Here is a 27,729-nt window from a genome sequence, read left to right on the forward strand (position 1 = left end):
TTCACAAAAGATAGTACTTTATTGCAGGGTTGGTGTACTAGACTGTATTAGATAACATGACAGCGTGTGCATGACGGCATCCACTTCCTCAACATTGTAACCTTGATACATTTTGCAAGGGACACATATTTACAGCGAAATCACAGAAATTAGGGGAGGGACTTCCATTAGATCACATAAAAGCATAAACAATGTGGGCTATTAAAGCAATAAAAATATCAGACAAAAACAATCAGTGGATGGCCCAGGTCTTGAGTAGAAAGCCATGTGAAGGAACATTTTTAAAAGTCTCCAAAAGAATGCAGCCCTCCAGGCTCCCTGTCATCCCTCTCTTCATCATCCATTTTGCGTCCATGTTTCCGGAAATACTTGTAGCGCTGGACGTATAGCTTGACAAGGTTGCTGACTTTGACTGGGTTGATTTCTCCGGTGCGGCTGTGGCAGATCTGAGAGAAAGACGGTGTGATGAAACAATCCATATCAATAAATCAGTTGGCAAGTGGTTTAGTCTAGGTAGACATACTAGAAAATACCCAGAAGTTTACACAACACCTCAATTTTTGGAGTTGTTACTGAAGTTAACAGTCTAAGATCTCAGTGTTTTCTGAAATTATAGCATTGAATAAATAATTAAGGGAAATCATGGAATGTGAAATCCTAAATTCAATATACATTTTTGACTCATTCAGCAGCTGAACACACTTGTGATTTTTTTTCTACAATAGGAATGAAACATTGAGCCTCATGCAAGAATCATTGGTACAATCAGATTTGTTCTTGGATTGCATGTAGGAGTGATTTAGGAGAACTTCCCCCATTCACCAAGGTCTTACTTTCCCCGGTCTTGAGTTTTCTCTCAAATACACACAGAATTTACGAGGGGTCCAGACCTGTCTTAAGAGCCACGTAAATTGATCTGCTGATAATCAAACCAGGTTTTATTTTCATCACTATGATGCAAGTATATTATTAATCAGAATTATACGTATATAAATGAAATGTATATAAAATATATAATATATAAATTCCACCTATTATGTTGACATTCTGTTTCTTGTTTAATTCTACATGTATTCATGTACCTGCTAAACGCAATAGCCAGGGGAACAGTTACCACAACTTACAGATGTCTCTGGTATATTTTTTGACCTGCTTTCTGACGCGCAAAGGCATTGACATGGCAGCTAAATAAGGGGGGGTTAAGTGTGGTCTGTACTTGATAAATGTAGATCCTAGGGGGCAGCAGTATGCTTGAATTCTGTTGACAGGATTTTAGGAAAATACACCCTCCGACCACAAAGAGGGTTGCAATGGCAGAGTGGCGCTGTCCTTATTGCTGCACTTTGACTCCACAGGAAATAGGCAACTGAAAAAGCAACGTTTCAAAGTAACTTAGTAACAGTAAGAATTAAAGCTGCAAGCAGCGATATGCGGGCCTTCGCACATGAACATTGGGATGTACTGCAGTTGCGGCCTTGTTGAGAGACCCTGGCCGTTTGACGATGCTCTGAATTTGAATGTGTTTTTGAGTTGAGCTCATCTAATGGCTGCCTTCTCCCATCAGGCACTTCACCTGCTCCACACATTGACAAAAAGTGGAACCTGTTTTGAGCCTACATTTTCAAACTCATTTCAAAATTGCCTACTTCCTGTTGGGTTTAGGTCATGGCACCAAGATACTTTTTTTCAGGGTGGAGATGATATATGTGCTACTGAAATTTCACTATGGAGCCATTTTACCCATGCTCAAAACTCATATCAGGTTAAACTTCTCCTCATTTGTAATGCATGTGCCAAGTTTTCTTCATCTACTGAAAAATTTAAAGGTGGAGGCCTCGACTTGAAACATTGTCATTAGACTAAAGTCAGACATTGTCATTAGACATTAGACTAAAGAGCCATTTCAGATGGCGATCACGATTTGCCACTCTTAACATGTCTGCCAAGTTTCATGAGACACAAAGCATCCCAAGTCCCTCAAACACATATTCATATTTGAAGGCAAACAATGCATCACCCCGGCACCAACTCACTCAAGTTAAGCGACGTAAAAATTTGTGTCAAACGGCAAAATAGAACGTATTACCTATAATGCTATGTCACGATAAGTTGTGTATTGATCCATAAATCTGCTCCCGTTAGCACAGAGGCTACCTGTCACTGCCCTACAGGCAGCTCTGACGTCATTGCAACCCTACAAAGAGTGTCAGTAAAGAAAGATAAATACCCATCTTATAAAACAGCTGTATTTAGATGGAATAAATACTAAAAAAGACATAAAGTGAAATTAAATGAGTTTAAAGTGAGAAACCTCAAATGGAACAGCTGACAATGTCCCCATAAAGCCTGTAACTGTGCTTTGCTTCACTTTATCATCATCTTTGGCAGAGATAATGTTCAGATGTTGTGCATTATTACATAGAGAATATTCACTCTAAATATGTTTTCTATTTTGGCGGTAATTAAATATTTTATTTATGTGGTGTTCCATCTTCATTTACTCCAACCCGATTCAGTTACTCCAATCCATATATCTGATGTATATTTATATACAAAATGTATTGGTAAATTAACCAAAGGATTAAACGACTAAACAGAAAATAATAGCTAGATTAATCGAAAAAAATAATCATTAGATTAATCGATAAAAAAATATATAATTGTTAGCTGCAGCCTCCGTTAATTTTCTTCAGCAGAGGATAATACATTTTTGTAGGAATTCACACAGTGAGGATGGCAATTAATTATTGGTCAATATATACTTTAATCTGAGAAAATTATAAGATACTGTAGCCTACATTAAGGTTAGGTACAGAAATCTGGTGTCATTTATGCACCAGTTCCTACACAGCCGGTACCTACAGGACTGAATCACAACGCAGCTTCTGGTGCCTCATTTCATGAGTGATTTACTGAAATAGTTGCACTGATTACAGGAAACTACCCCATGACCCATGTCAACGTGCCAAGCACATCAACCAGAAGTGTGGGTGTAAGGTTGAAGCTGGAGTATTTCGCACTGAAACTAGGTCTTTCACGATAATTACCTTGTAAACTTTCGTATGTTACATGAACTTTCGTCAAACTCCATGTAGCAACACTGAACAACTGTGAAGGTGGACAGGTATATAACTAATCAGTGTTTTTCTCATACTACTTATGTCGATGGGTATGGTGCTGATGCTGACCTTATGCACAGCTTTCCTGAGGATGTCTTTGTAGTCGTCCTTGTTGATGTCTTTGCGCTGATAGTAAGGTTTGATGGCCAGCTTCACCTCTTCAACTGCCCGCTCCTGGGTGTGCAGTTTCTTCAGGTACTGGTCAATTGAGGTGACAGACATGTTACATTTACAAAAAAGCTTGAGAAACCCAACTATTTTTATGTATAATGCAGAGATCTATATTTACTTTACAGTTAAGTTGACTGGTCATTCTCAGCTCCCCCCCAAAAAATGAAGGGAACACTTAAAACTCAAAGTTGAACTTCAGGGATTAAACTTCATTTAGGAAGCACAAGTGGTTGGGAATTAATTGCACCTGCTTTGTTGCAAATGAAAGTGACAACAGGTGCAATGGAAAGGAAAAAGCAAGACAACCCCCAAATTCATGGTTTTGAATGCTAGAGAAGGGAAAAAGGGGGTGGTATTGCAACCATACATTCTAACTTGTTCTACTGCACTAAATGCACTTTTGGGGATTTCTCAACCTTTGAATATTTAGCCATGGTTATTAAAACTCAAAAACCCATTCTTGCAATAGTCATCTCAAGACCCCCAAAGCAAATCCCCCAAGTCCAGATTTTTTTGATCAGACTTTTCAGAATTACTGTCAATTGCTCTTGTCAAATATGATGGAGAAATTTTACTGGGTGATTTTAACTTGCATATAAATGACTGTTCAGACTGTAGAGCAGTGGAATTTATGGACCTTGTCAGAAGTCTAGGTTTTACTCAACATGTGAAGAGTATCACTCACAACTGCTGAAATACGCTAGACCAAATTTTTACCATGGGCATTGATGCTGATATTTTATCTATCATAGAGGTTCCAGTTTCTGACTGTCTGTCTTCTTCAGTGTCCCTCTCGGTACTCAATGTAAGTGTTCAGAGCCTGACACACACTTATCGCCACAATGCTCTTCTAAGACTACTACTGTTTCCCTTGATAATATTACAGACAATCTGAATAGTTTCTTGCTCAACACGGATCAACACGCATCAGGTCTGGGCTCCTCCCAGACTTGATCCAGGTCTGGGAGGAGATCCCGCAGGACACCATCCACCGAATCATCAGGAACCCAAACGTTGTCAGGAGCGCATAGAGGCACGCAGGGGCCATACCCTCTACTGAGTAACATTATGAGTTGCCGTTAAAAAGTTGGATCAGCCTGTGATTTAAACTTACTTTGATTTTCTGTTTGATTTTGAATCCTGCCCTCAATGGGTTGATGATTCTGGTTTCCATTGACTGTTGTTAGGTCATTTCTCAACAAACTATACAATGTAAATCTGTAAAGATTTTCAACTTGAACGAATAATTCGTTCACCTAGATCTGTGTGATTTAAGTGTTCCCCTAATTTTTTAAGCAGTGTATATAAAGTAATATTGAATGGATATTTTAATCTTATTCAAGTCATTAACAAGATAATACTGTAAACTGAAATGATTTTTGGATTAAGGTTTGAGAACATCAACCCCTTAGGTTGGAAAAAAAACAAAAACAAACATTAAGTATATGATATATTATTAATATTACATAAATGACCCAGATCTGGTCATGAACTTCCTCCTTACCTTATCAGGGTCTTTGCTTTCACTGTCCCATCCAGTGTTAGCAGAGCTCCCAGTCACTCCTGAAAGCCCCACAGGCATGATGGAGGGTGGAGTCTGCATACATCCACCACCTACAGAGGGGTGTAGGTGAGAGGGTGGAGTTTTGGTACAACCGACTAATGGGTGGGAGCTGTGGAGGATGAACTTGGTTGGGCTATGTCCAGACGGCGGAGGGAGAGAGGGAGGGGGAGGGATCTGTGAGGAAATGGCCGCTGAGGAGGTAGGAGCATGCTGCAGGGATTGGTTCTGATTGGCCTGCGAGAGGATCTGTATGAGAGATTTGGGACAAAGTAATGGCACAGTCAGACTAGGTTTGGCTCCCCACTCATGTCTTTGTCAAACGGAGAGACATGTTTGATCAAAATGACTTGTATCTTTCAATCTGACTATTCTTTGACAGATACAATCAGAGATTTTCCAATACCTTTTTACCTTCCCGATTAAGATTTCAGTCCTGGACTTTGCGTATTGACAAAAAAACTATATATATATAACATATTCTAACAGCTGTATTCTACTAAGCATGAAAGGAAGTGATGATTGCCATTAGGGGTGGGCGATCGTATGACGCAATTGACAGTAGTTTATATCATTTGCCAAATTAAGATCGTCCATGGCATAAAATCACTTTGAGATTGTCTTTAGCAATGAAAAGTGCTCTATAAATGAAATTTATTATTATTATTATTTAAATCGTCAGATCACCCACCACTAATTGCAATTACTGTTGTATAGCTTGCCTCAAGTTAAACCCTTTGAAAAACTGAAACATAGAGAGAATGAATGCCAAAGAACATTTTTTATTATCTAGTTTGACAGTCATCAATGAAAAACTACACAAAAAAATCTAGGAATAAACAATTACTTCCTTTAAATGACACAAACATGGTATTCACATGGTTTTCACCCTACTCACTTTCCTGCCAAAATCCCATTCTAGTCGTGCGATAGTACACAAAGTGCAATAGCCCAATAACTCCAGGGAGTTAGGCTTATTATTTCTGTTATCAATTACTCATCTAAACCCATGAATTCAAACTCGGCTCTTGAGGTTCCATTTAATAGCATAAATAGCTCATTCATCATTCGTTTTGTATGACTATGCTCAAAACATATTGATACTCAGTGTCACTCTCACCTGGCTGGTTGCTTGGATAAACTCTTGTGCTTTGGCTCTGTTGGCTATATTGGCCTCCTCCATTTTGAAGAGCAGAGCAGTCACTGGGCACACAAATAAGAGACCATTATTTCAAGAAAAGTGCATAACATGCATGACAATGTAACGTAATATTTTTCAGAAATCTGGATTTTTTTCTTCATTCGTTCACAATTCAAAACACCTATTTTAGCATAAACGGCAGCTGGTTGTATGGACCTGATTCCTTGATTTTCTTCAAATTACAACTCCCAACAGAGTTATCTATCCAACTAGAATTCTATGAATAATGGGTGACAACCAGAAACAATATATAATACCTGGATCTTCACCACCCAAGGTGGTCAGAAAGAATTGACTAGAACTTTCCACACAACTGAGAGTTGATTTCCTCTTTCTTACTATTGGCGTGTGGCCCAAACTAAAAATGACTAAGAGGATATATGATTAACAAACTCAGAAAAGTAACATTTTAAACAGGCTAAAGCTTGGAAAGCCTAGCATTACAAAATAGCATGGGAAGAAACTGCAGCCTGGCCTGAAGGAGGTATGTTAAGCTGTCTACGTGCATGTTCATTATGCTTAGCTATGTTTCCAGGTACTTAAGGGATCCTAAAGGACCAAATACAAAATTACAAGCCACTGGCGTACATTTGTTTCATAACACACAATATGTTATGTAATAACTAAAACTCCCTTTTGCTATAGTAAAAAACGAAGCTACAGCTGTGTGAACTGAAATAGTCACAAGTCAGTAAAACAGGGAATAATGAATTTGAGACGGTTTAATTCTATTAGCTGACTCACATGCCAATACTCCTCCAGTTGTGCAGTCAACCCCAGTCTGCAGACTCCAGGGGAGGGCCGTTGCTGCAAGAGGGGGGGGAAGAGGAGGCTTACTAGCAGATGAAGAGGATACAGAGGAAGAGGGGTCTGATGAAGGCAGAGAAAGGGAAGTGAGACCACAGCCGGCTGAAGAGGATGTGCAAGAAGGTGAAACTAGAGATTTGGGTGCATCATCTGGAGGAGGGGGCTTGACTGTGGGTGTAGACAAAGTGATGGCGAGGCCAGTGCCCTGGGGGGTGGACAGACTGGATGGACTGGACGTTGGGAGTGTGGGGCTGGTCTGAGTCGGACAGTCCTCAGCTAGGAAAGAAGGATCTGGTGTCTTACAGCTGCTGTCCACAGTCTGAGAGTCTGGTGAAGAATCCCTGGTGTCCCTCAATGGAGCCGTAGAGGGTGGAGGCGTGTGTGGTGGCGAGGAGGAGGGTGGGAGCACACTGGTGGAGGAGGAGGAGGAGGAGGAGGAGGAGGACGAGGAGGAGGAACAGGGTGCAGGGCCAGCTTGGCCAGTATGCGGACTGACTGACTTGATTCCATCTCCAACAGCTGACTGAACATCTAAGGACACTCCCTCCCAGCCCTCAGATGGAGCATTTGCCTGGCTGCTGTCTCCAGTTGTTAACCCTGTAGCTCCACCCTTTTCTCTTGTCTTCTTGGCCACGCGGCGGCGACGCTTAGTTGCAAGAGATGAGGAGGGGGAGGAGGCAGATGATGAGGTGGATGTGATGGAGCTGGGTTTTGTTTTCTTGGATTTTAGTCCTGCAGGACTGGTTAAGGAGGATGGTGGTGCAGCCAGGCTGCATCGCTTTCCCATACTGGACAGATCTTTACTGCGGCCGCTCAGTGACAGCGGCTCTGAGCAGGGTTTGAGGAATGGAGACCTGCTCTCATTGTCCCTGCAGAAGACTACTGCAATGGATCCACCCACCACAGAGCCCCCAACACCCCCTCCTGTACCACCTGGCCCTAGAAGGTCCATGCCTAGTTTTCCAGAGCCAGCTGAAGCCCCTGTGGTGCTGCTCACACCCTCACGAACCAACACAGAAACTTTGGACTGAAGCTTCCCTTTCCGATTGCCACCACTTACTTTCTTTGACTTGCCACAACGAGCCACATCTTTTCGACTGCATTTGTTCCGCTCCTTGTCCTTTCCCACTTTCTTGGTCCGTTTTGCTGGGGGAAGACCAGATGACGCAGAGGCAGAGCATGAACTGACCATCAGCGAGGACAGGCATTTGTTTTTGGTTCTATTGGAAGACGAAGAGGAGGATTCAGAATGGCCAATTTTCTTTAATGTGCGAGATTTCTTTTTGGGCTGATGTCTTCCAGTCTTTAGAGTACTCTTAGTTTTGGGGCTGGGGACAGGTGGTTCTGGAGGCAGGGCAGTAGGAGGTGTATCCTCCAAAGATGGGTAGTCTGAGTCCAAAGCCTCGCCATCCAAAGACAACACGTCAATCTCCAATTTGTCTGAATAGCGGTCTGACTCATAGCTGTGATACCTTGGGGGTGAGAGTGACTGTGATCGGCTGTGACAACTCCCCCTGTCCCCCACCTCTCCGGCTGAGTGCCATTTTCTCTTGTTTTTCCTCTTGTGGGGCGTGTCAGAGTCCTGCGTGGGGTGACACGGCGAGGTTGGGGCGAGCCTTGGGGAGCCGGGTACGGTGGTGGTGGTAGTGGTAGTGGTGACTGTAATGGTTCTCTTGATAGCAAAGAGGTCGGATCCATTAAGGTCTTGGATAGACGGTGGGACAACAGGACGACCATCTCGCCGCCGATCCCTCTCGCGCTGTCTATCTCTTTCACCATCCCCCTTTGCCCTGCTTCTTTTGGATCTCTTCGAAACGCCCCTCTCTCTGCTGCTTGAATTGTGTCTTCCCTTCCTTTCTGTTTCCTTTCTAGTGTTAGAATCTCTTACTCTGTCATCTCTTCTACTGCTGCTGGTATGACTTTGTTGTCTCCCTCTTTCCCTCTCTCTTTCCCTCTCTCTTCCTCTCTCTCTCTCCGTATTTCTGTCCATATCTCTTTCTTTATCTCTTTCCCGCTCTCTGTGAACTTCTTCAGAGACGGTTGAAAAAGAGCTTCTTGTGTGGTTCCCACGGCCCAAAGTGTTGCAGGATCGTGAAGCCTCTGGGCTGCTGTGCCGTCTTTTCTTTCTCTTACGGCTGCTGCTCCTGCTACTCCTCCTTCCCTTAACCTCCTTTCCAGTCTTGGACCCTCGCTCCTTTTCTTTGCTCTTCTGCTGACCTCCATCTTTTTCTTTCTTTCTCTTCTTTCGTCTTTCCTCCTTCTCCTCAGCCTTCCTTTCCTTGCTTTTTTGTCCATCTCTGTCCTTTGAACTTTTGGAGGTCTTGTGGTTCTTGCTGTCTTGCTCTACAAGAGATGTGAGAGGAGAAGAGGATGTAGAGGCTGGAGGATGAGAGGAAGGAGGTGGTGGCTGGGGAGAAGGGGGCGGAGAAGCAGGAAAGGGCAGATATCTTTCCTTTCGCCTGCTGACTAACTTCCTTCTCAGGTCCTCCACTTCCATCATAGGCTCCTCCTCAGGCTCCTTGTCCACCTCCCAGCTGCTCTCTGCACAGACAGACACAAAGCCATCCCCCTCCAGCACCCGCAGGATTCGCTCTGGCTTTGACCCAAAGAAAGAGACAATGGGAGAATTCAGAGAAGGGATTTCTCCTGCTACTCTCTGATTTCGATTTCTGCCCGCAGCCCCAACTATCTCCCCCTCCTCTATCTCAGAGTGATCAGAGTCAGCATTCCTCCTCTTCTCTCTAGCCTTGGTGGTGCTGTAGTCCGCTGTCCTCTCCAAAGGGAGCTGGGTAACCAGACAGGGGCTTGGCAGATCAGTCAGAGTGTCAGTGGAATCTGGGGGTTCTTCCTCTTTCTCCTCCTCCTCATCGCCTCCCCCATCCTCTTTCTTCACCCCTCCCAATTTGCAACTCCTATCATCAATGTCTGATGCAGGGGAACCAGTGGGGTCAAAGGGGTCATATTTCTCCCCTTCTCCCTCCTTCCCCTTCATCCTTACATCCTTGTCTCCCTCAGTTGGATGGAAAGGATCATACATCTCTCCTTTCTTGTCTACTTCACGATCTTGACCTGGCCGCACCAAAGTGTGAGGGGAAAAATCCACGTAGGTATTGTTGGGTGTAGGCATGGAGAGAGACGGCACCACTAGAGAGGCAGAAGTGGAGGACACCCTGGCCACCTCTGTGCCCTGGGTCTGACCTTTTACATGGTTCTGATAAACTGACGAGCTGGCACAGACAGAGGAGGACGTAGACAAGGGCGATGACGGCTCAGATGAAGGAGAAGACAGAGATACAGATGGTGAGCAGAGAGGCGGGCTCCTTGCAATCTCTCTAACTTCACTCGAGGAAGAGGACGCTGCAGGCCTCTTTTTGAAGCCTGGTGCTGGACTCAATTCCATGGGCGAGGGAAACTAGTGGTGCAGAGGTCAGACGGTGGGACCTGAAGATTGAAGTGATGAGTGAGGCCCACGTGGGAAAAATAGAATCCGGGAATAAACCTAGCAGAAAGGACAGGGGCACATTTATCTTACAATGAAAAACTAACTGGAAATGTTGAGAACACAGTCAAAAGTATATACTGTGATATAATTTATGGACACCTAAAGAGGTTTTTTGTAAAGACAATTTGGTTAATACTGATCAATTCAAATGTATTACATACTAGCACAACAAATTTCACATTGACTTTCTTCTTCTCTTTGTGCACCCGCATTTCCCACATTGAGGAAAATTTCGTATGGATTTCTATGCCAGGACCCTGTTGTTCTGCCTTTGTGATTGCACCCAAGTCCACTTCTGCATATTCCCTATTGATCAGTTTCTCTGATTCGGAACGGGGACGTATTGCGCAGAACACAGACCCCCGGCACCCACAAAACTTGAATCCTGAATTCAAAATTTCAATCTCAACAAAAAATGAACAGCTGATTGTTCATAAAGGTAATGTAATGGTTTTTGTATCTTGTTAGATTAGAATTATCATACAGTAAGGCAAGCTTAAAACAACTTGAAGATCCTACCCGACAACCTGCGAGACAGGATTTTATGGTTACTCCAGTATGCACATGTAATATTTGTGCAGGTGTGAAGTATTGATCAATCCTGAAACTCAGTACCAGTGATGACGAGTGAACCCACTCAGCCATACCCTGTAAACAAAATGCTGTGTGGTATTTTTTATGCTTATTAATGATGAGCCACGTCCCAATGTTGCCAAGTCAATCTCGTTTTCTGATTAAGGCCGCACTTCACTCCCTGATTAACACGATTATGAAGATTCATTTTTCACGTTCTGCTCAAAAATGAAAAAAAACAAAATGATTGGACAGACACACGGTTATACTGATCCTATGTATTAGAGAACGTCTGACAATGACTCCGTATGACTGACATGCTAGTCAGAGTGTTGTGGAGTCAACACCCTATGGTGGAACAGTAATATATATACATTCATGGGAGTGTCTCTCGCACCCAGCAAAATCGAACAGGTTGTTTTTCTTAATACGCAGCGATCAGTTAGCACTGATGCACTCGTCAGGGATTACTGACTATGCTGATATCATACCGATTATGGGCCGACACCTCAGTGCAAGCTCCAACCAGAGTTCCTGTGACTGTGAGTCGAGGGACAGATGATGGGAGCAGCAGACCAGCCCTGACCTAACTGACATCAGCTCACATTGGTTCTTTGTCTGCCATATTCGGGACTGTACAGCTTTAACGTCACAGTGTATCATCCAATAGCTCTGCTGTCATTTTACCACCGTGTCCTCTGTCGGAATGTATGTCGACGACGGGATGAGGTGGGACTTTTCCCCCTGTCCTGTTGTTATCGGAGCTCACTCCCAGCCGGTGTTAGCTCCGACGCGTTAGCGCCTCCGGCTCCCTGGCAGAGCGCACCGTTGCAGCCCCACGCTGTGTGCGTGGCGTTGTGTCAAAATTCGGTTTTGTCAAGGTAGAAAAAAAGAATCACAGTGGACTGCTGAAACGAGGTTTGCGTCGCGTGTGAGGACGTGTCGGCGGCAGGCACCTCAACTCGCTAGCTGGTTAGCAGACGTAGCTCTCTGTGGCTATACAGCGAAAAGGCAACGGGAGGAGCAGTGTGCCAATGACTTACCTACAGACCGGCCCGATAGTCTGGTCTCGAGTCAATGCGTCTGTCCCGTATTTGCTACTGTCTCTTCTGTCTCGACATTTAATCGATCGTTCAGAAAAAACGCATCGACAACTTTCTGTGCCGTTTTTAGGGCGCAGGAGCAGACCCCAGTTCATCGAACGCCGCCATTTTCCTTCCTCTCGCACCGGACGACCGAGAATTATGGGTAATGAAGTCTTCTTCTTCTTCTTCCGGTGTGTGGGCGTGTGGCGGTGAAGAGCAAAGGATATTTGAATACTATTTATTTTTTCTAACTGTGTAATAATTGTATGGTTGTTGTGTTAGTTTGGTGATAATTGTGTGGTGTTTCGTGTTGTCTCTTGTATTGTTTTATTTCCGTGTTTCGTGGCGGGGATGGCATCCCTGAGGCTGGTGCCTCAGCAAAGCGCCACGGTGGAGCAGGTGCTTCTGGCCGTGGGAGAGCAGGTAGGACACGGTAACATCTCATACGCCTCATACGCCTCCCGTTTGAGGTGGTGGTTTTCTTTAAAGATAAAAACTGTGTGACACATAGGGTTGCCAACTGTTCCGTATCAGCAGGGACGTCCCTTATAGTGGGCCTAATTGATTTGTCCCATACGTAAATGGTAAATGGACTGTATTTATGTAGCGCTTTTCTATTCAATTCAATTCAATTCAATTTTATTAGTATAGCGCCATATCACAACATACATAGTCTCAAGGCACTTTACATAGTGAGGTCAATATTACAATATTAAAGGGAAAACCCAACAAATCCCACAATGAGCAAAGCACTTGGCAACGGTGGAGAGAAAACACTCCCTTTTAACAGGAAGAGATCTCTGACAGAACTGGACTCAGTTGTGGGCGGTCATCTGTCTCGACCGGTTGGGGTGAGGAGAGAAATGAGGAAGAGAGGAGAGGTGGGCAGAAAGAGGGTGGGAGGAGAGACAGTAGGAGAGAAGAGAGAGAGAGGACAGTTGTACAATCGCCGCTTTAGTCTCTACCAGACTGACACTTATAATTAAAAAATACAATTAAGTTGTTGTTATTATTAGTGATGATGATAATAATAATAATAATAATGGTGGGTTTGGGTCCTGCAGCTCTGGGGTCAGAGATACACTAGGAGAGATAGAAAACACAAACAGGGTTAGTGACATGTACTGTAAACATATCGGGGGGGGGGGTTGTATAACAGTTGCTTTGATCTCCACCAGACTCATACTTATAATCAGGGAAAACTGACACTTAAATGCAATGATGCTATTAATAATAATAATAATAATAATAATAGTGATGGGTTTGGATCCTGCAGCTCCGGGGTCAGAGATCTACTAGGAGAGAGAGAAAACAGAATCAGTGACATGTAATGTAAATACATGGGGAGTATACATGGTATAAGTTCCCCCAGCAGTCTAGGCCCATAGCAGCTTAAAAAGGAAATGGTTTATCAAACACCTGAGCAGCTCGAACTATAAGCTTTATCAAAGAGGAAGGTTTTAAGTTTAACTTTAAATGTAGAGAGGGTGTCTGTCTCCCTGACACAAACTGGGAGCTGGTTCCAGAGGAGAGGAGCCTGGTGGCTGAAGGCTCTGCCTCCCATTCTACTTTTACAGACTCTGGGAACCACAAGTAGTCCTGAGTTTACAGAGGTTTCTTACAGTAGAGCTGGAGGCCAAGGTTTTATTCCATCCAAGGTAACTATATGATCAGATAATGTTTCTCTGAGGTGTTTAGTGTGGAGTAAAATGACCTCAGTTTTTTCTGAATTTAGAAGTAAAAAATTCAAAGTCATCCAGGCCTTTATGTCTTTAAGACAGTCCTGAAGTTTGTCTACCTGATTAGTAAATTCTAGTCATATGAGACCATTCAAAGCGCTTCACAGGAAAGTCACATTCACCCATTCACACACATTCATGCAGCGCTACTATTTACCATGCATTTTTCCGTCAGAGGCAATTTAGGGACACCAAGGACACAACGTCATGTGGACTGGCGGAAGCTGGTATCGAACGACTCTATCTGAGTCACAGCCACCTACACGTGACCTCCCTTGTCCCGTTTTGTGACTCTGCAACCACTGACTGACAACAGCAGCAGTGCTGATCACGTCACTTGAGAATAATCACCGACACCTGTCATCATCCACCCCCCCCCCCCCCCCCCCACACACACACACACATCAGTATACGCTAAGTAAATGCGGCAATTCCTCCTCCTCAAAAAAGGTAAAAGTGAGCCTGTGTTTTACTCAGTTGCCACCGATGCTTCAAACAAGGGAAATAGAAAAATGTTTCCAGTGTGCGTGAGATATATTTCTTTGTCTGATGGAGTGCAGTGCAAGTTGCTTGACTTTTATGAAGATAGTTATGAAACTGCATATAGTATTCATCAAGCTCTGATGAACTACCTAAAACAGTATGAACTGGATATAAAACACATCACAGCCTATGCGGCAGATAATGCCAGTGTAAACTTTGGAAAACACCACTCTGTTTACCAGTTATTGAGCAGTGCCAACAGTCACATTTTGAAAGCTAATTGCCCGCCACACATAGCTCATAACACCTGCAAGCACGCCTGTGATCAGCTGTCAGTGGATATTGAGACACTGGTTTTAAAGATCAGCCACTTCTCAGTATCAGCTTCCAGAAGAGAGGAACTGCACGCATTTTTTGCCTTTGTTGACATTGAGTGGCGTGAAATTCTGCGTCATGTTTGCAGCCGATGGCTGTCTCTTCATCCAGCTGTTGATCGTCTCCTGCAGAGCTGGCTTCATACTTCAGGTCCCTTGGGGAGACCTATCCTGTGGCACTGAGGAGTCTTTTTGAGGACGAAGAAAAAACTGCAGCTGCTGAGATTTATCTGTGCTTTTCCCACAACGTGGGGTGTTTTTTTGACACACTTGTTAGAAAGTGGTAGGAAACAAAGCTCTGCATCACAGATGTTTACGAGGAGTTGGGGAAATTCAAAGTGTAGATGGTTCAGCGGAAAGAAGACAGCTTTTTTTGGATACCAGACTAAGAAGCTGATGGACAAACAACTGTCAGCACAGAGATCAAAGCAGCAAAAGGACTTTCTGAAGTTCTATGACTCTGTCATTGCATACATTGACAAATGGTTTGATTTCTCATCAGAAAATGTGATGATGAAACTGAAAATGATCAGCCTACATGAGGATCTCTCCTTCACTGACCTTGAGCAGGTGGTGGTTGCCCTCAAAATGACAGAGACAGTGAGTATGGACCAACTCTATGAAGAGTTTTGTTCAGCAGGGAGGAAATAAAGAAAGCCACACCGGATACCACCAGTGACAAGTGGAAATTTGTCCTCAGTGGGCCAGGGTCAAATGCCTTTGGAGAGAGGATTTTCTCTCTGATGACCAATAAATGGTCAGGAAACAGATGCAGCACTGAACAAAAATGAACTTCAAATATCTGTGAACTGTGACTTGTCATGTAAAGACTTTTCTCTGGCTGGACAAAATGACAAAAGACTTCTTGAATCGGTCAAGAGCAGCCAAAAAATATCCATGGAAAAAGTAGACTTAGTGAGCAGACGCATGCCCCTCTTTTTCCTCTTTCATTTAAATATTTTATTTTGTCAAGTTTTGTTTTCTAACTTAAATATAGATTGAGTGATTAAGAATGTGAAGCATTTCCCCCCACCGATGTAAATTAAAAAAACATTATTAAACCTACTTTATGTTGCCAAGGCATGAGTTATGTATTAATATTTAATTAAGAGATTAGCTATCATTATGAAATATGGCTTAAAACATTACACTTTATTCACACAAAACCATACCCGCACTGCTGCAGCAGGCCACCTTTTGTTCCTTATTTCATGGTGACAAAGTTGGCAACCTTAGTGACACATCTCATTGAGAATGGCCTAACTTTAGACGGTTTACGTAAGTTTCTCCACTGGCAGTGGGGTCAGTGCAGGGAGAGACTGGTGAAGTGGGGTGGTCAGTGCAGGGAGAGACTGTGACTTGGGCAGGATGAGGTAGCTGAGATGGAACAGGGGGGCTGCAGTGTGTTGGGCAGCAGGCAGAGCTGAGCAATAGTCAGGTGACTGAAATGGAGGCAGTTCAGAGTCTGATAATGTGTCTGTAGCAGACAGTATCTCCCAGAATACAGACCTGTATTCTCTGCAAGAGGTGAATGGCTTCCTGGATGATTCCTTCGGCAGAGCAGTCGATATAAAAGACTATTTTCCAGATGTAAAAAAGTTCATTCAGATTGTGAGCACTACCGTTACCGTCTGAGAAAACTGCTTACTGCTCTGAAAAGAGGACTTAAAAGTGCTAAAGCAGAAAGAGAAGGTTCTTTAAATAATTAGGTATAAATATACCTTTATATGTATATATATATATATATATATATTAGGTATTATTTCAATTGACCAGGAGAAAGCGCTTTGATCATGTCGATTTTCTTTTTTGTTTGCCACACTGAAAGCTTTTGGTGTTGGGGAGCACTTCCTGTCCTGTGTGAAGTTGATGTACAGTGATGCACGTTGTGTTGTGAAGGTGGGGGATGATTGAGCTGTCCGATACCAGTAAAGAGAGGGATCAGGCAAGGCTGCCCCATCTCAGGCCAGCTGTACAGTGTGGCCATCGAGCCTCTTCTGTGTAGGCTTAGAAACCAACAGAGGGGTCTCTGTCTACCTGAACAGGCTCACAGCCCCCTGTGATTGTATCAGCTTATGCTGACGACATAAATGTAATTTTTCAGGGTCGGGGGGACATTCAGGAGCTAGAGGGCAGCTTAGCCCTATATGAGAAAATTCATCAGCGAAAACACTCCCGGTCTTCCTGGGAACCTTACCTGGGAGGTTTTTTAGGGAGTGAGGACACAGTAAGGCAGAAATGGGAGGGAGTGCTGGGAAAGATGCAAGCTAAGTTGTCAAAATGGAAATGGTTACTACCCCAGTTGTCCTACAGGGGAAGAGCTCTGATTGTCAATAACCTGGTTGCCTCGTCTCAGTGGCACAGACTGCAAGTGCTACCTCCACCACGGGGCTCTTGGAGCAACTGCAGCAGCTGATTGTAGACTTTTTCTGGTCAGGATGTTACTGGTTGCGGGCTTCGGCCCTGTAACTCCCTGAGTCAAGGGCCTCATAGATGTCGTCTCCAGGACCTTCAGACTTCAGGCAGCTCAGCGGCTGCTTAAAACATTCCCACTGCTTGGCGACTGTGGCCCAGCTGCTGTTCTGGAAGGCTGAGTGGTTCGACCTTGATAAACATCTGTTCCTGGTAAGATCATCTACAGTATCCTACTGGTGAAAGTACACGGTCACAATCTGACCCTCTGGTAGTGAGGATAAAAGTTTTGTGGCCCTCTCTATCAAAGTTGCCCATCCTCGGTTTAGAGGTAGAACTAGTCTCGGCATTGGTGGCTGGAGGAAGTTCAAGTGTGTATGCTCACCACTTGTCCAGGGCTGACCAAGTACTATTCATTCATGATCATTTGGAAGGTGAGGAGATAAAGTACAGATCTAGAGGGGAAAGGGAGAATATATGCGGAGGGTGTTCTATATATATGGGTGTTCCAAACCATTTTCCCATGCATGTGTTTGATGGACAGGGTTGCGTGATGGAAAAATGTATGCAGTTGAATCAGGAAGACGGAGACCGTGGATGTGTATTTATTACAAGAACTCAATATTGAAGGGATTTCTGGTTCGTACAAAGATCAAAAAGTTGTCTTTGTATGATGTCCCAAAAACACTCCCTAAGCCGGTCAGTGTGGTGTATTTAACTCTCAGAATCATGTCGTCATTAAACAGATAGAATTGCTCCTTAGAATCAAGATGTTTAGACTATGACATCCAGAGAGTGTGAGCTGACCTGCCAAAGATAAATGACTTCGGACAGAGAGGAGATGAGAGAGAATTTTCCGCGATAGGTTGTAACTAATGCTGCTAATGGCTTCCCAAACTCCCATATGCTACTGCATGACCAATTTGTTCAAAATTGTGTGTGATTGTGCTCTACGCAGGGAATTGAAGCAGTTTGTTCACCGCCAGCCTAATGTCACCTTGCTTGAAGTGAGGCTATTAGGTGGGAGCAGGAGGGGATGCAGGGAAGTGCCATGGGTAGGAGCCACTCTGTCCCATTTGCTACAGGTTTTCAATTTGCAGTGGTGGGAGGTCCTCAATCTGTGTCAGGTAACCTAGGCTCAATCTCTACGTTGGCATAGTTAAAAGAAATGTTGAAACAGCAACAGGAGCAGCTAAACTAACTTAGCAGCAGTCTTATTGCACTCCAGAATGCCCCCAGGACCTCTTTCCGTCATGGGAAGCAGTCTGTCATTTGTAGAATGTGCCAGAAACCTGATCACTTTGCACGGGAGTGTGACACTGTGAGAGTTCAGGTACCAGCTCAGCCATCTTCCAGTGCTGCTCCAACGACTCATAATGATATGCCACAACGCCAGAATCAGCAATTTGGAAACTTTCACCCCCTGAACTGCTGAGCCAAAGTGCAGGTGGGGGCCTGTTTTTGACCTGTCATCATAAGAGTATCCTGCAATATATTGAACACAGTTTATTTTTGACATCCATCGTGAAAGCGACAAACAATTCCTATTTTACACGTGTATTGCATATTTTACCGTATAATTTTCGCGTGTTTTCGCATGTGCGATCTGACGACTTTGAAAATTGTGTAGTTCTGGCCAAGGCATAACAGAGCCAGGCTCAGTTGTGGGCGTCCATTTGCCTCGACCGGTTAGAGAGATGAGAAAAATAGGGGAGAGAGGAGAGGTGGGCAGATGGTGGGAAAGGGAATCCTCCACTTTATGGCAGAAATTGAATACTGATGTCCTGCCGGTGTCCCAACTCCTCACAATGGACTTGCGTACCAGTTAGGGTGTCCAACGGTATTGCAAGGTTATTGCCAGTGGACATGCGTGTGTGCCAATGGTACTGTTCCTGATGGTGGCACTGACGTGTTGTGGGGGGGTCAGGGTTGGGGTCCAGGTCATTACCATTGGACACTGTGTCCCTAACCCGTCCACTTGATGGACTTTTTGTTCACTTCATTCACTTTGCCATTTTTTCAACAGGAAATGTGTCCATTTCAAGGACTTTTTGTCCACTTTGCATATTTAGCCTTGTTTCACCCAAAATTCACACACTGGCCCAAAATTTCGACAATGACGACAGCCACCACCTGGAGGTGTAAAATACACAAGCTGTCTGAATACAAAATTTCAAATTTGTCCCCAGCAGCCACAGGGACCACACTGCAGACAGACCAGCATACCTCCAGGCTGCTTATCAGGTCTCTTTGTTCTTGATTGGGAGACAAAGTTTTCACCCTAGAGGTATTGCCAGTGGACAGGTTGTCCAATGCCGGTGGACAGGGTGTCCAAAGGCAATACCATCATTAGTGAAAATTGTCTGACTGTCAGGTATTGCCAGTGGACAACCCCTAACCAGTGGCAACACCTTTGTTACAAAAAAATGTACAGGCCAATCTTTCCATAAAGGCGTGGGCTAGCCCCCTGAAACTTTGACCAAACCACCCTCTCACTCTACGGATTTAACCCTGTGAATATGAAAGTGATTGGAGAAACTTTGATTTTGGCCATTTCTCAATGCAGGGCCTGGCTCCAGAGACCAAAACATCAAGTATTTCTGATTCACTCCAAACTTGGCACACTGTAAGATCTGCCTCCGTGGATGAAGCACGCAAAATATGAGCTTTCAAAAATTTGCACGGTTTTGGAAATATGAACCCTAAAACTTCAATGTTAAGGCGCTGCCATTGAACAGGTGAACTTTTGTTGACCTCCAACCAATTAAGGCAAATTAAGGCCATATTTTCATTGCAAAAATGAATTCAGACTTTTAAATCACACCAGGTGATGTGTGAGTGACTGAATTGATGATATTGGTTGCACGTTGCTACAATGCTCCTGAAAGGAACTAGTCGTGGGAGGCCTCGGGATTCTGGATTATAGAAAGAAATATTAGATGCCTGGGGAAATTTCACATTATGGACAGCATAATTGGCTGGAAATGATGCTGTTCACTTCAAATACTTAATTATGGGATTTTCCCTAACTCTCAAGCACCATTCATTTGTAATGCCAGGTGGACATCTTCCCGCAGAATGCACAAAATTCATAGAGGTGTGGAACCACTGTAGCACCAATCTAAACTGAGTGTACATCAACATATTTTAGCCCCACCGACCCACAAGCTCTACAAAAAAGTTTTTTTCTCTGATAAGAAGAGTTTTTATCAGAGGGTCTTTGTGTCTCACACCTTTTGAAGGCTATCCCATGTGGACAGAGGTCATATCTCCCATGTGCTTATGATTTGCGGCACTGGGGAAATTTAATATTTCGATATAAGTAGAATAGAAACAGAATCTAGTTAAATAAGATAAAATAGAAATATTATGCAATAAAAGTCACACTATATACAATAACAAATTATGTATACAATAACGTGCAATGTAGCTGTAAAATAAAAAATGAACTGTGCAGTTGATATAAGAAATGGATTGCGTCTTAGACTGTGGGTGCTGTGGTATTGTGCGGTCTGATGGCTGATGGCACAAAGGAGCCTCCCAAGTGCTTTGAGGCTGAATGAGTCTGTGACTGAACGAGTTCCTGAGCTGCCTCAGTTCAGCACAGAGCGGATGAGAGGGCTTGTACATCATCACTTTCATCTTTCCTCTCATCCTCTTCTCTATCACTGCTTCCACACTGACCAGTTCTATATCGTGTAGGCCTCGCCCTTTAAGGCTATCGCTAGTGGGTGTATCCCTTGTGTGACCGCGCAGCACTGAAAAAACTTTAGTCCACGCCCACCTGCTGTGTGGGCCTCTCCACGGTATAAATTGGACTGAGACTGTCAATCTGCTCCCAGTTTTCTTCAGCTGACTTTGACTGCACACTGAGAAGACTTCATCCAAGATGGCTTCCTCCAATGCCGTGTGACTGTGCCCAGACTATGAGACGGGATACATCATGGGCTTCGATCTCCATGCCCGCTGCGACTCGTGCCTCGGCCCGGCACATGTCGGCATAGCACTCACTCCGCAGTCCGCTTGCCCGTACTGCAAGCTCCTTCCTCAGGCGGAGAAACAGCGAAGGGCGGACACCTTCACTGTTATCGCTGAGGATGTGTGGCCAGTCGCAGACACCTGTTCCCTGGAGGTTGCTATATCCTACTTTGACGAGGGCGCAGAGTCGGATGATTCCGCCCCCGTCACCGACTCTTTTCAGTCAAATCTTTCTCCCCCCCTGAGGGGACGGAGCCTGATGACGACTCTGCGGGTACACACCCAGGTGTCACTGGGGTCCCCGTTTCAGGAACCGCGTCCCTGCCTGTGATTGGTGCTCTGGTGCACGATCTTCCAGGCATCATTAAGAGAGCAGCGGCGTACAAGAACCTCATGGTCCCACCGACTCAGGTGCCTCCTAGTCCTGACGAGATGACGGGCGGCTTCCTGACTAGCCAGACGACTAGCCAGACGGCCCGCTGTCCGTTGTGGCTTTCTGGCCTAGCAGAGGGTGGTGCCGAGCAAGCTGAAGGCTCAGGTATCCACCTATGATGACGTCACTAGGGTCGTCGGTATCCCCGGCCACGGTTTCCCGCTTGTTCCTCCTCTGGATACCAGCTTGGCGGCAGTTTTCAGGGTGACACCCACCGTCGTCGACGCCCAGTCCCGCCCAACATCAGGGACCAGGTGACGTTGAGGCTCACTGACAAGTCGCACCAGTGACCGTGACCAAGATGGCGGCCGAGCCCAAACTCCTGCCCGGACGGGCGAGTGAGCTCTTTAAAGCCGGAGTGCATGGAGTGCTTCCATCGCTGTCTGCGGTGCTTGCATTGCAGCTTCGCAGCACCTTATCCACCATAATGCGTGGTTGCAACTCCCCTCCCCATTAATGACAATGTCAAGAAGGGGCTCATGGACGGTCATCAGAGGAGAAATGCGGAAGCACATGTCTTCCCAACCCGGCGTCCGAGCCCAGCGCTCGTCTGGATCACCATGACCAGAGACACTGGCAGACCCCCTGGTTTTTCCACCTGCACACAGCGTTTCCTCCCCTCACCCTTCGGTGTGTGTAAGTGTTACCGCTTCTCAATGCTGATTTCAAGAGCCCCCCCCCCCCCCCCCCCCCCGAACGGTGGCATATTGAGAAAGTGAATGCACCGTCTCCACAACGGAGTCCAGCGGCAAGCGATCGTGCGCCGCATTCTCATGAGGTGTCTGCACGGCCCTTTCGGTCTGAGCCCCCCATGGGTTGCCACAGAAAAGAACTTGTCGTGGGCAACGGCGATAAGTGGATGGACAGGCTGATCTGCAAGGGTTACACCTTGCAGTTTGCCTTGACTACCCCGCGGTTCGACGGGATTCTGGAGACGGTTCTGTCTTCCCAGAATCAGTGTCTCGCTCTTCAGACAGATTTCCTTGGTTCCTCCGGGGCAGGAAAATCAGGGGTTTTACTCCCGTTATTTCCTCATTTCGAAAAAGACGGGCGGGTCGAGACCAATTCTGGACCTGTCACTGTTCAACAAGTCCATGGTGGAGAGACCTTTCCACAAGTTGACGATAAAACAGGTGTTGGAATGCATGCATCAGGGGGACTGGTTCACTTCCATAGACCTGAAAGATGCATATTTCCACGTCCCCATAACTCCGAAACAGAGGAAGTTCCTGCGGTTCTCATTTCAGGGGATTCAGTAACAGTACAACTGCCTGCCGTTCGGTTATTCTCTGGCTCAGCGCACTTTTTCCAAGTGTTTGGAGACGGCTCTGCAGCCATTACGCAGAGCGGGGATGAGAGTGCTGTTTTATCTGGACGACCTGCTTTACCACAGTGACAACAAAGCAGCTGGACCAGACTCTGTCTCTCCATCCACCCTGAAGCACTGCACTGACCAGCTGTCTCCGGTGTTCACAGACATCTTCAACACCTCACTGGAGACATGTCATGTGCCAGCCTGCTTCAAAGTCTCCATCATCATTCCTGTCCCCAAAAAGGCAAGGATCACAGGACTGAATGACTACAGACCCGTCGCTTGAGCGCCCTGTGCTGTCCCACCTCAAAGCCATAACCAACCCACTCCTGGACTCACTGCAGTTCACCTACAGAGCCAACAGGTCTGTAGATGATGCACTAACCATGGCCCTCCACTTCACCCTCCAGCATCTGAACTTCCCAGGAACATACGCCAGGATCCTGTTTGTGGACTTCAGCTCTGCCTTCAACACTATCCTCCCGGCTCTGGTACAGGACAAGCTCTCCCAGCTCCATGTGCCCGACTCCACCTGCAGGTGGATCACAGACTTCCTGTCTGACAGGAAGCAGCGCGTGAAGCTGGAGAAACACGTCTCTGAATCCCAGACCATCAGCACTGGATCCCCCAAAGGCTGCGTTCTTTCCCCCCTGCTCTTCTCCCTGTACACCAACGGTTGCACCTCCAGTCACCAGTCCGTCAAGCTCCTGAAGTTTGCGGACGACACCACACTCATTGGGCTCATCTCTGGCGGGGATGAGTCCGCCTACAGGTGGGAGATTGGCCATCTGGTGACCTGGTGCAGCCAGAACAACCTGGAGCTTAACGCTCTCAAGACAGTGGAGATAGTTGTGGACTACAGGAAGAACCCATTTTCATTAAAATGTACTGTAGGAGTCATGTCTCATATCTTATCACTCTTTGAACGTAAAGTTTACAATGCTTGTTGTTCTTAACCTTTTGCATTACAGTGAAGGTTTCTTTACATGACCCCCCCAATGTCTGGGAAACATTTTCTTTCATGCCACACATACTGATGTGCTCTAATCTTTGCCCATTATCTGTATCTTTCATTTAGCTCAAAAGTGGCCTGCAGCATATGTGAGATGTAAAAACCTCTCAAGTGCTTTACTTGCTCCCTCACAAATGGCTCATTGTACTGCACTGTAAAAAAAAGGTGTCCAGATCAAACGTTTAGCGGACTAAAGACCTGTGCAAAAGAACTTTTTGTATTTGTATGTAATTATCCCTTGCTGTTTTTCAGCAGCTGCGACTCTCCATCTACTAGTCTGATATCACTGCATTTCTGAGTGCGCTGATCAGTAAATGAGGCCTAGACAGAAATGTTTCACTCTTTATGGTTGCATGTACATTAAACCTTTTTTTGCAGAGCTCGCTGTAAGTCTGATCTCCCTACGATTCAGATGCACACATAGATCAGATGTCCCTGTGTTCCACCTGGGCTGTTCATCTGTACATGGAATAAGTGTCTTTCCGCTGCATCCTGCACCTAGAATAGTGACACGCATCATTACTTTCATAAAATGTCATTACATTTGTTTAAAATTCTATCATATTTTACAAAATAGATTAGTTATTTGTTTTTATTTATACCTTCCCCACAAAATAGCTGCAGCATGGCTACATGACTTTCCTCAATACATGCACTGGCAATGCATGAGCAGCCAGCTCAGCTAAATCTTTACCGGATTGTACATGGATGGATAAATGTCACAACATGTTTCCTAAGGCTTGACTTGTCTGTTGACTCGCAGTAGCAGGTCAGCATTGATTGCATATATTAAGTGTTTGGAGGTCTTAAAACATTAAAGGCAATCCATCAGAGAGCTGTGATGATCCTGCTCTTTCTGCCACCATCATGGCATTACATTTCAACACTTTGTTATATTAGTAGAGTAAAGAATATCTGCCTGGTGTGTCAAATTTTTCATGTAATTATTGTTATTTTCTATTTTATAGAAAAATGAAAACATTAGCAACAGCAACAATTAACAAAACATACAATTATTGCTTTTAGACACAAATTGGATTTATTTTAAAAAAGGATTACATAAACAACTCATTAATATATAAAAGATAAAATATTCCCTTTTTAAGAATAAATACGCAAGACAAATATGCTTTATTCAATCTCTAGATGCTTTACATCCTGTGCCGAGACACAACCAAAGCTTTTCAGCAAATATATGTTTGCCAATGAATGCAGGCGGTAGCTACAAACTGCTGCATCTATGAAGGCAAATAAATCTGAGTTTCTGATATGCATGCAAGTGCACACTACCAACTTCCTGCATGTTATTTCAGGAGCTTCAACTGAACAGATCTTTATTCAATAAAGATAACAAAGCAACTCAACAATTCATTTGAAAACTGCTGTTGGAGCTTAAAAGGGCAGTGAGTGATTCTAAAGCAACACACGTTTTGTGAAAATCAGCGAATATTTTCTCAAAGTCCGCTACCTGTTGGTTCTGTGGGCGCCGAAAAAAAAAATCAGGGTTGTAGTGTCAGCCCTGGCTCTGTAAATGGAAAACAAAAAATGATAAAATCACAACAACAACAAATAGAGAGACGAGCTTTCTCTAAAAATCGCTTACTGAGACTTTGAACTGAATTTCTTTATTGGTCGGGATGCAGCCATTTGTTTGTGTAAAGCATGGCTGTTAACAAGGAATATGTATTGCCTACATTTCAAAAACAGGAAAGATTACAATATCCACTTTGTGCAGCTGAAATAAAATCGAAAATGAAACTGTTCTCCTGCATCCGTCCAAGGTGACAGACAATCTGAATGTTTCATTGTAAAACTCAAAAACCACTTGGTAGAAGCTGCAGACATAATGGAACAACAAGGTGTTGTTTTGTATAATCAGAACACGTTGAACTACATCAATAAAACCTCTGACCAAACCAGCAGCTTGTATGAACATAACAATTCAAAGTTGCTGCTAAAAGAACACAAATTCCCCAAAAATTAACAATCAGTGCTGTTTTTAAAGAAACAACCATGTGAACTCTACATTCCTAGTTTGCGCATTTGCGGTTTTCTTGCGATTGCGGCGCTGTTCAGTGTTACAGACCATCACTGGGTCTGTGCGTTCATCAGTGTAGGGGATGGTTCCCAAACCTCCCCCTCCTCCTGATGATGATGATGCTCTGAAAGTAAAACTGAATTGGAAGACGACAAACGCTGGTCTCTCAGAAGAATCATTCCTGAGAGCTACAAGGTCAAAACAATGGCTTGTCCCAGTTCCAGACTGCTTGCTAATTCAAAGCAGTCTATTTGGCTTTAGTGCCAGTTGCACAAAATCATTCATTGTATCTTGTATGTTGATTTCATACACACTAACAGTAACACACAGCAGCTGTAACTTATATGTCGTGGGGACAATAGGGACAGACAGAAGTCCGCTGTATTTCACATCTGTAGGAGCGGTTGCCTCACACACGCACTTCAAAAAACACTCTCATCCTGGTATATCTGAGGGACATATATGGCACTAATAGTTTCATAACTACAGGACAACTGTATTTGTCCTCTACTGACCTCAGTGCTGGTAACCATTGCCTGGATTGCACAGACAGACTGCTCCAACGCCGTTACATTGCTTTCTCAAAATAAAAGTCAAGTTCTGCATCACTTGTTAGAACTTCCGTGGCACACGCAACAGTGAAAGACCAGGAAGAGGACGGGAGGAAATCTGGGTACAAGACATGATATGGGTATAAGGACGAATCTGTAGTTCAATGTGGACGAAGTGTAGGGTGGAGGAGGTCAACCAGACCTATTGTGTTCACGAGTTCCTTCGCTCAAATAGTCAAACAACCTCCGACTTATTCTCCCTCTCACTCCGTAACTCAGGACCTCCACTCCAGGGGTCAGAAGAGCTGAGAGGGTCTCAGCAGAGCAGGTGGACAGAGTGTGGCACCTCCTGCTTCAGACCAGCCCAGCGTCCATGGCCATCTTGTAAAAGGCCCCCCTCTGAGCGAGGAGTTTAGAGGGGCAGTCAAACTCTGCCATCTCTCCCTTGTCCAGCACAAGGACCCTGGAGGAGACAGAAAACGGATGTAAATCTTTCTGTTCAAGTAGCGCAAAGAAGCACCGGAACCACCCCTTCTTCCATTTCAACATTTGCATGTCCGAAATAAAGCCTTAAAGCTGTACCTGTTGTGTGAAGGTACTGTATACACACAACTACTCTAAAGATAATGTTTGAGAGCTTCTGAAAATAGAATGCACGAATTGTCATTAAAACTACTCATCTTGGGATAATGAGATAACGGTGCGATGATACTAAGATTACAGAATGACTGTATAAACTGGGCGCTATTCTCATTTTCATTGGTTATTCGTGTTTTCTGTCAAAACATGGATGGAATGAGTTCTGTCGAAGTTTTTATCGGCCGTGTCTTATATTTCTATTGAGAATTTTCTAATTTTCCCCCGATAATTATCTTCATGGTTTTCTGGCCCAGGCCTACTCTACCTCCTCTGAGTGTTCTCGATATGGCTCAATGTTGAGAAGTTTTTCTTCACCAAGGAAATAGGGGATCATCCATTTTAGTTATTTCCGTGGTCTTCCAGGCATTTTGGTGTTGCTGACCTTGGATTCCTTCTTTTTAAGAATGTACCAAATTGTTTGGCCACTCCTAATGTTTTACTGTCTCCCCAATTGGTTTATTAATTTCATATTATTTTCACTTTCATTGGCACATCTTTGGACCTCATTTTGCCAGTTCCACTGAACAGCTACCAAATGTTCAACACTTGAAATTCACTCCAGACTTTTTATCTGCTTCATTTGTCATGGAACGACGAGGGAACATGCCATGAAACTGCTCGTCTGTGAATTGTCCAATTACTTCTGAGCCTCTGAAAGCGGCTGTAATTCCAAAAAAAATACTTTTGTTGAACCCCTTGAATTAAACCTTAAAGTCTACACTCACTCACTCAATGTCAT

General features: G+C 44.5%; 2 protein-coding genes across 2 annotated transcripts in view; both read right to left on the bottom strand.

Moving 5' to 3' along the window:
* Nucleotides 1-12,160, bottom strand: scaf1 (SR-related CTD-associated factor 1). The gene is made up of 6 exons (XM_035615209.2): nucleotides 11,978-12,160; nucleotides 6,797-10,358; nucleotides 5,972-6,054; nucleotides 4,795-5,100; nucleotides 3,189-3,317; nucleotides 1-446 (listed from the first exon to the last, which is right to left on the bottom strand). Exons 2-6 carry the CDS (start codon nucleotides 10,257-10,259, stop codon nucleotides 282-284), a joined length of 4,146 nt encoding a protein of 1,381 aa, XP_035471102.2. The 5' UTR covers nucleotides 10,260-10,358; nucleotides 11,978-12,160; the 3' UTR covers nucleotides 1-281.
* A 12,714-nt stretch (nucleotides 12,161-24,874) lies between these two features.
* abcc1 (ATP-binding cassette, sub-family C (CFTR/MRP), member 1) overlaps nucleotides 24,875-27,729 on the bottom strand; it is a 44,049-nt gene continuing 41,194 nt past the window's right edge. Inside the window, exon 31 of the mRNA XM_035615301.2 lies at nucleotides 24,875-26,814. Coding sequence (XP_035471194.2) covers nucleotides 26,706-26,814 — 109 coding nt within the window. The 3' untranslated portion in view covers nucleotides 24,875-26,705. The remainder of the gene's footprint in view (nucleotides 26,815-27,729) is intronic.

The sequence above is a fragment of the Scophthalmus maximus genome, chromosome 17, assembly GCF_022379125.1.
Source record: "Scophthalmus maximus strain ysfricsl-2021 chromosome 17, ASM2237912v1, whole genome shotgun sequence".
Lineage (NCBI taxonomy): Eukaryota > Metazoa > Chordata > Actinopteri > Pleuronectiformes > Scophthalmidae > Scophthalmus > Scophthalmus maximus.

What these genes read in the sequence shown, in the direction of transcription:
- scaf1 (XM_035615209.2), bottom strand. Translation starts at nt 10,259, where the DNA reads ATGGAATTGAGTCCAGCACCAGGCTTCAAAAAGAGGCCTGCAGCGTCC. An exon ending in AACTGGAGGAGTATTGGCAT is followed by an intron (nt 6,055 to 6,796) that starts GTGAGTCAGCTA and finishes TTGTGTGCCCAG; the next exon opens with TGACTGCTCTGCTCTTCAAA. An exon ending in TCAGGAAAGCTGTGCATAAG is followed by an intron (nt 447 to 3,188) that starts GTCAGCATCAGC and finishes TCTTTCTCTCAG; the next exon opens with ATCTGCCACAGCCGCACCGG.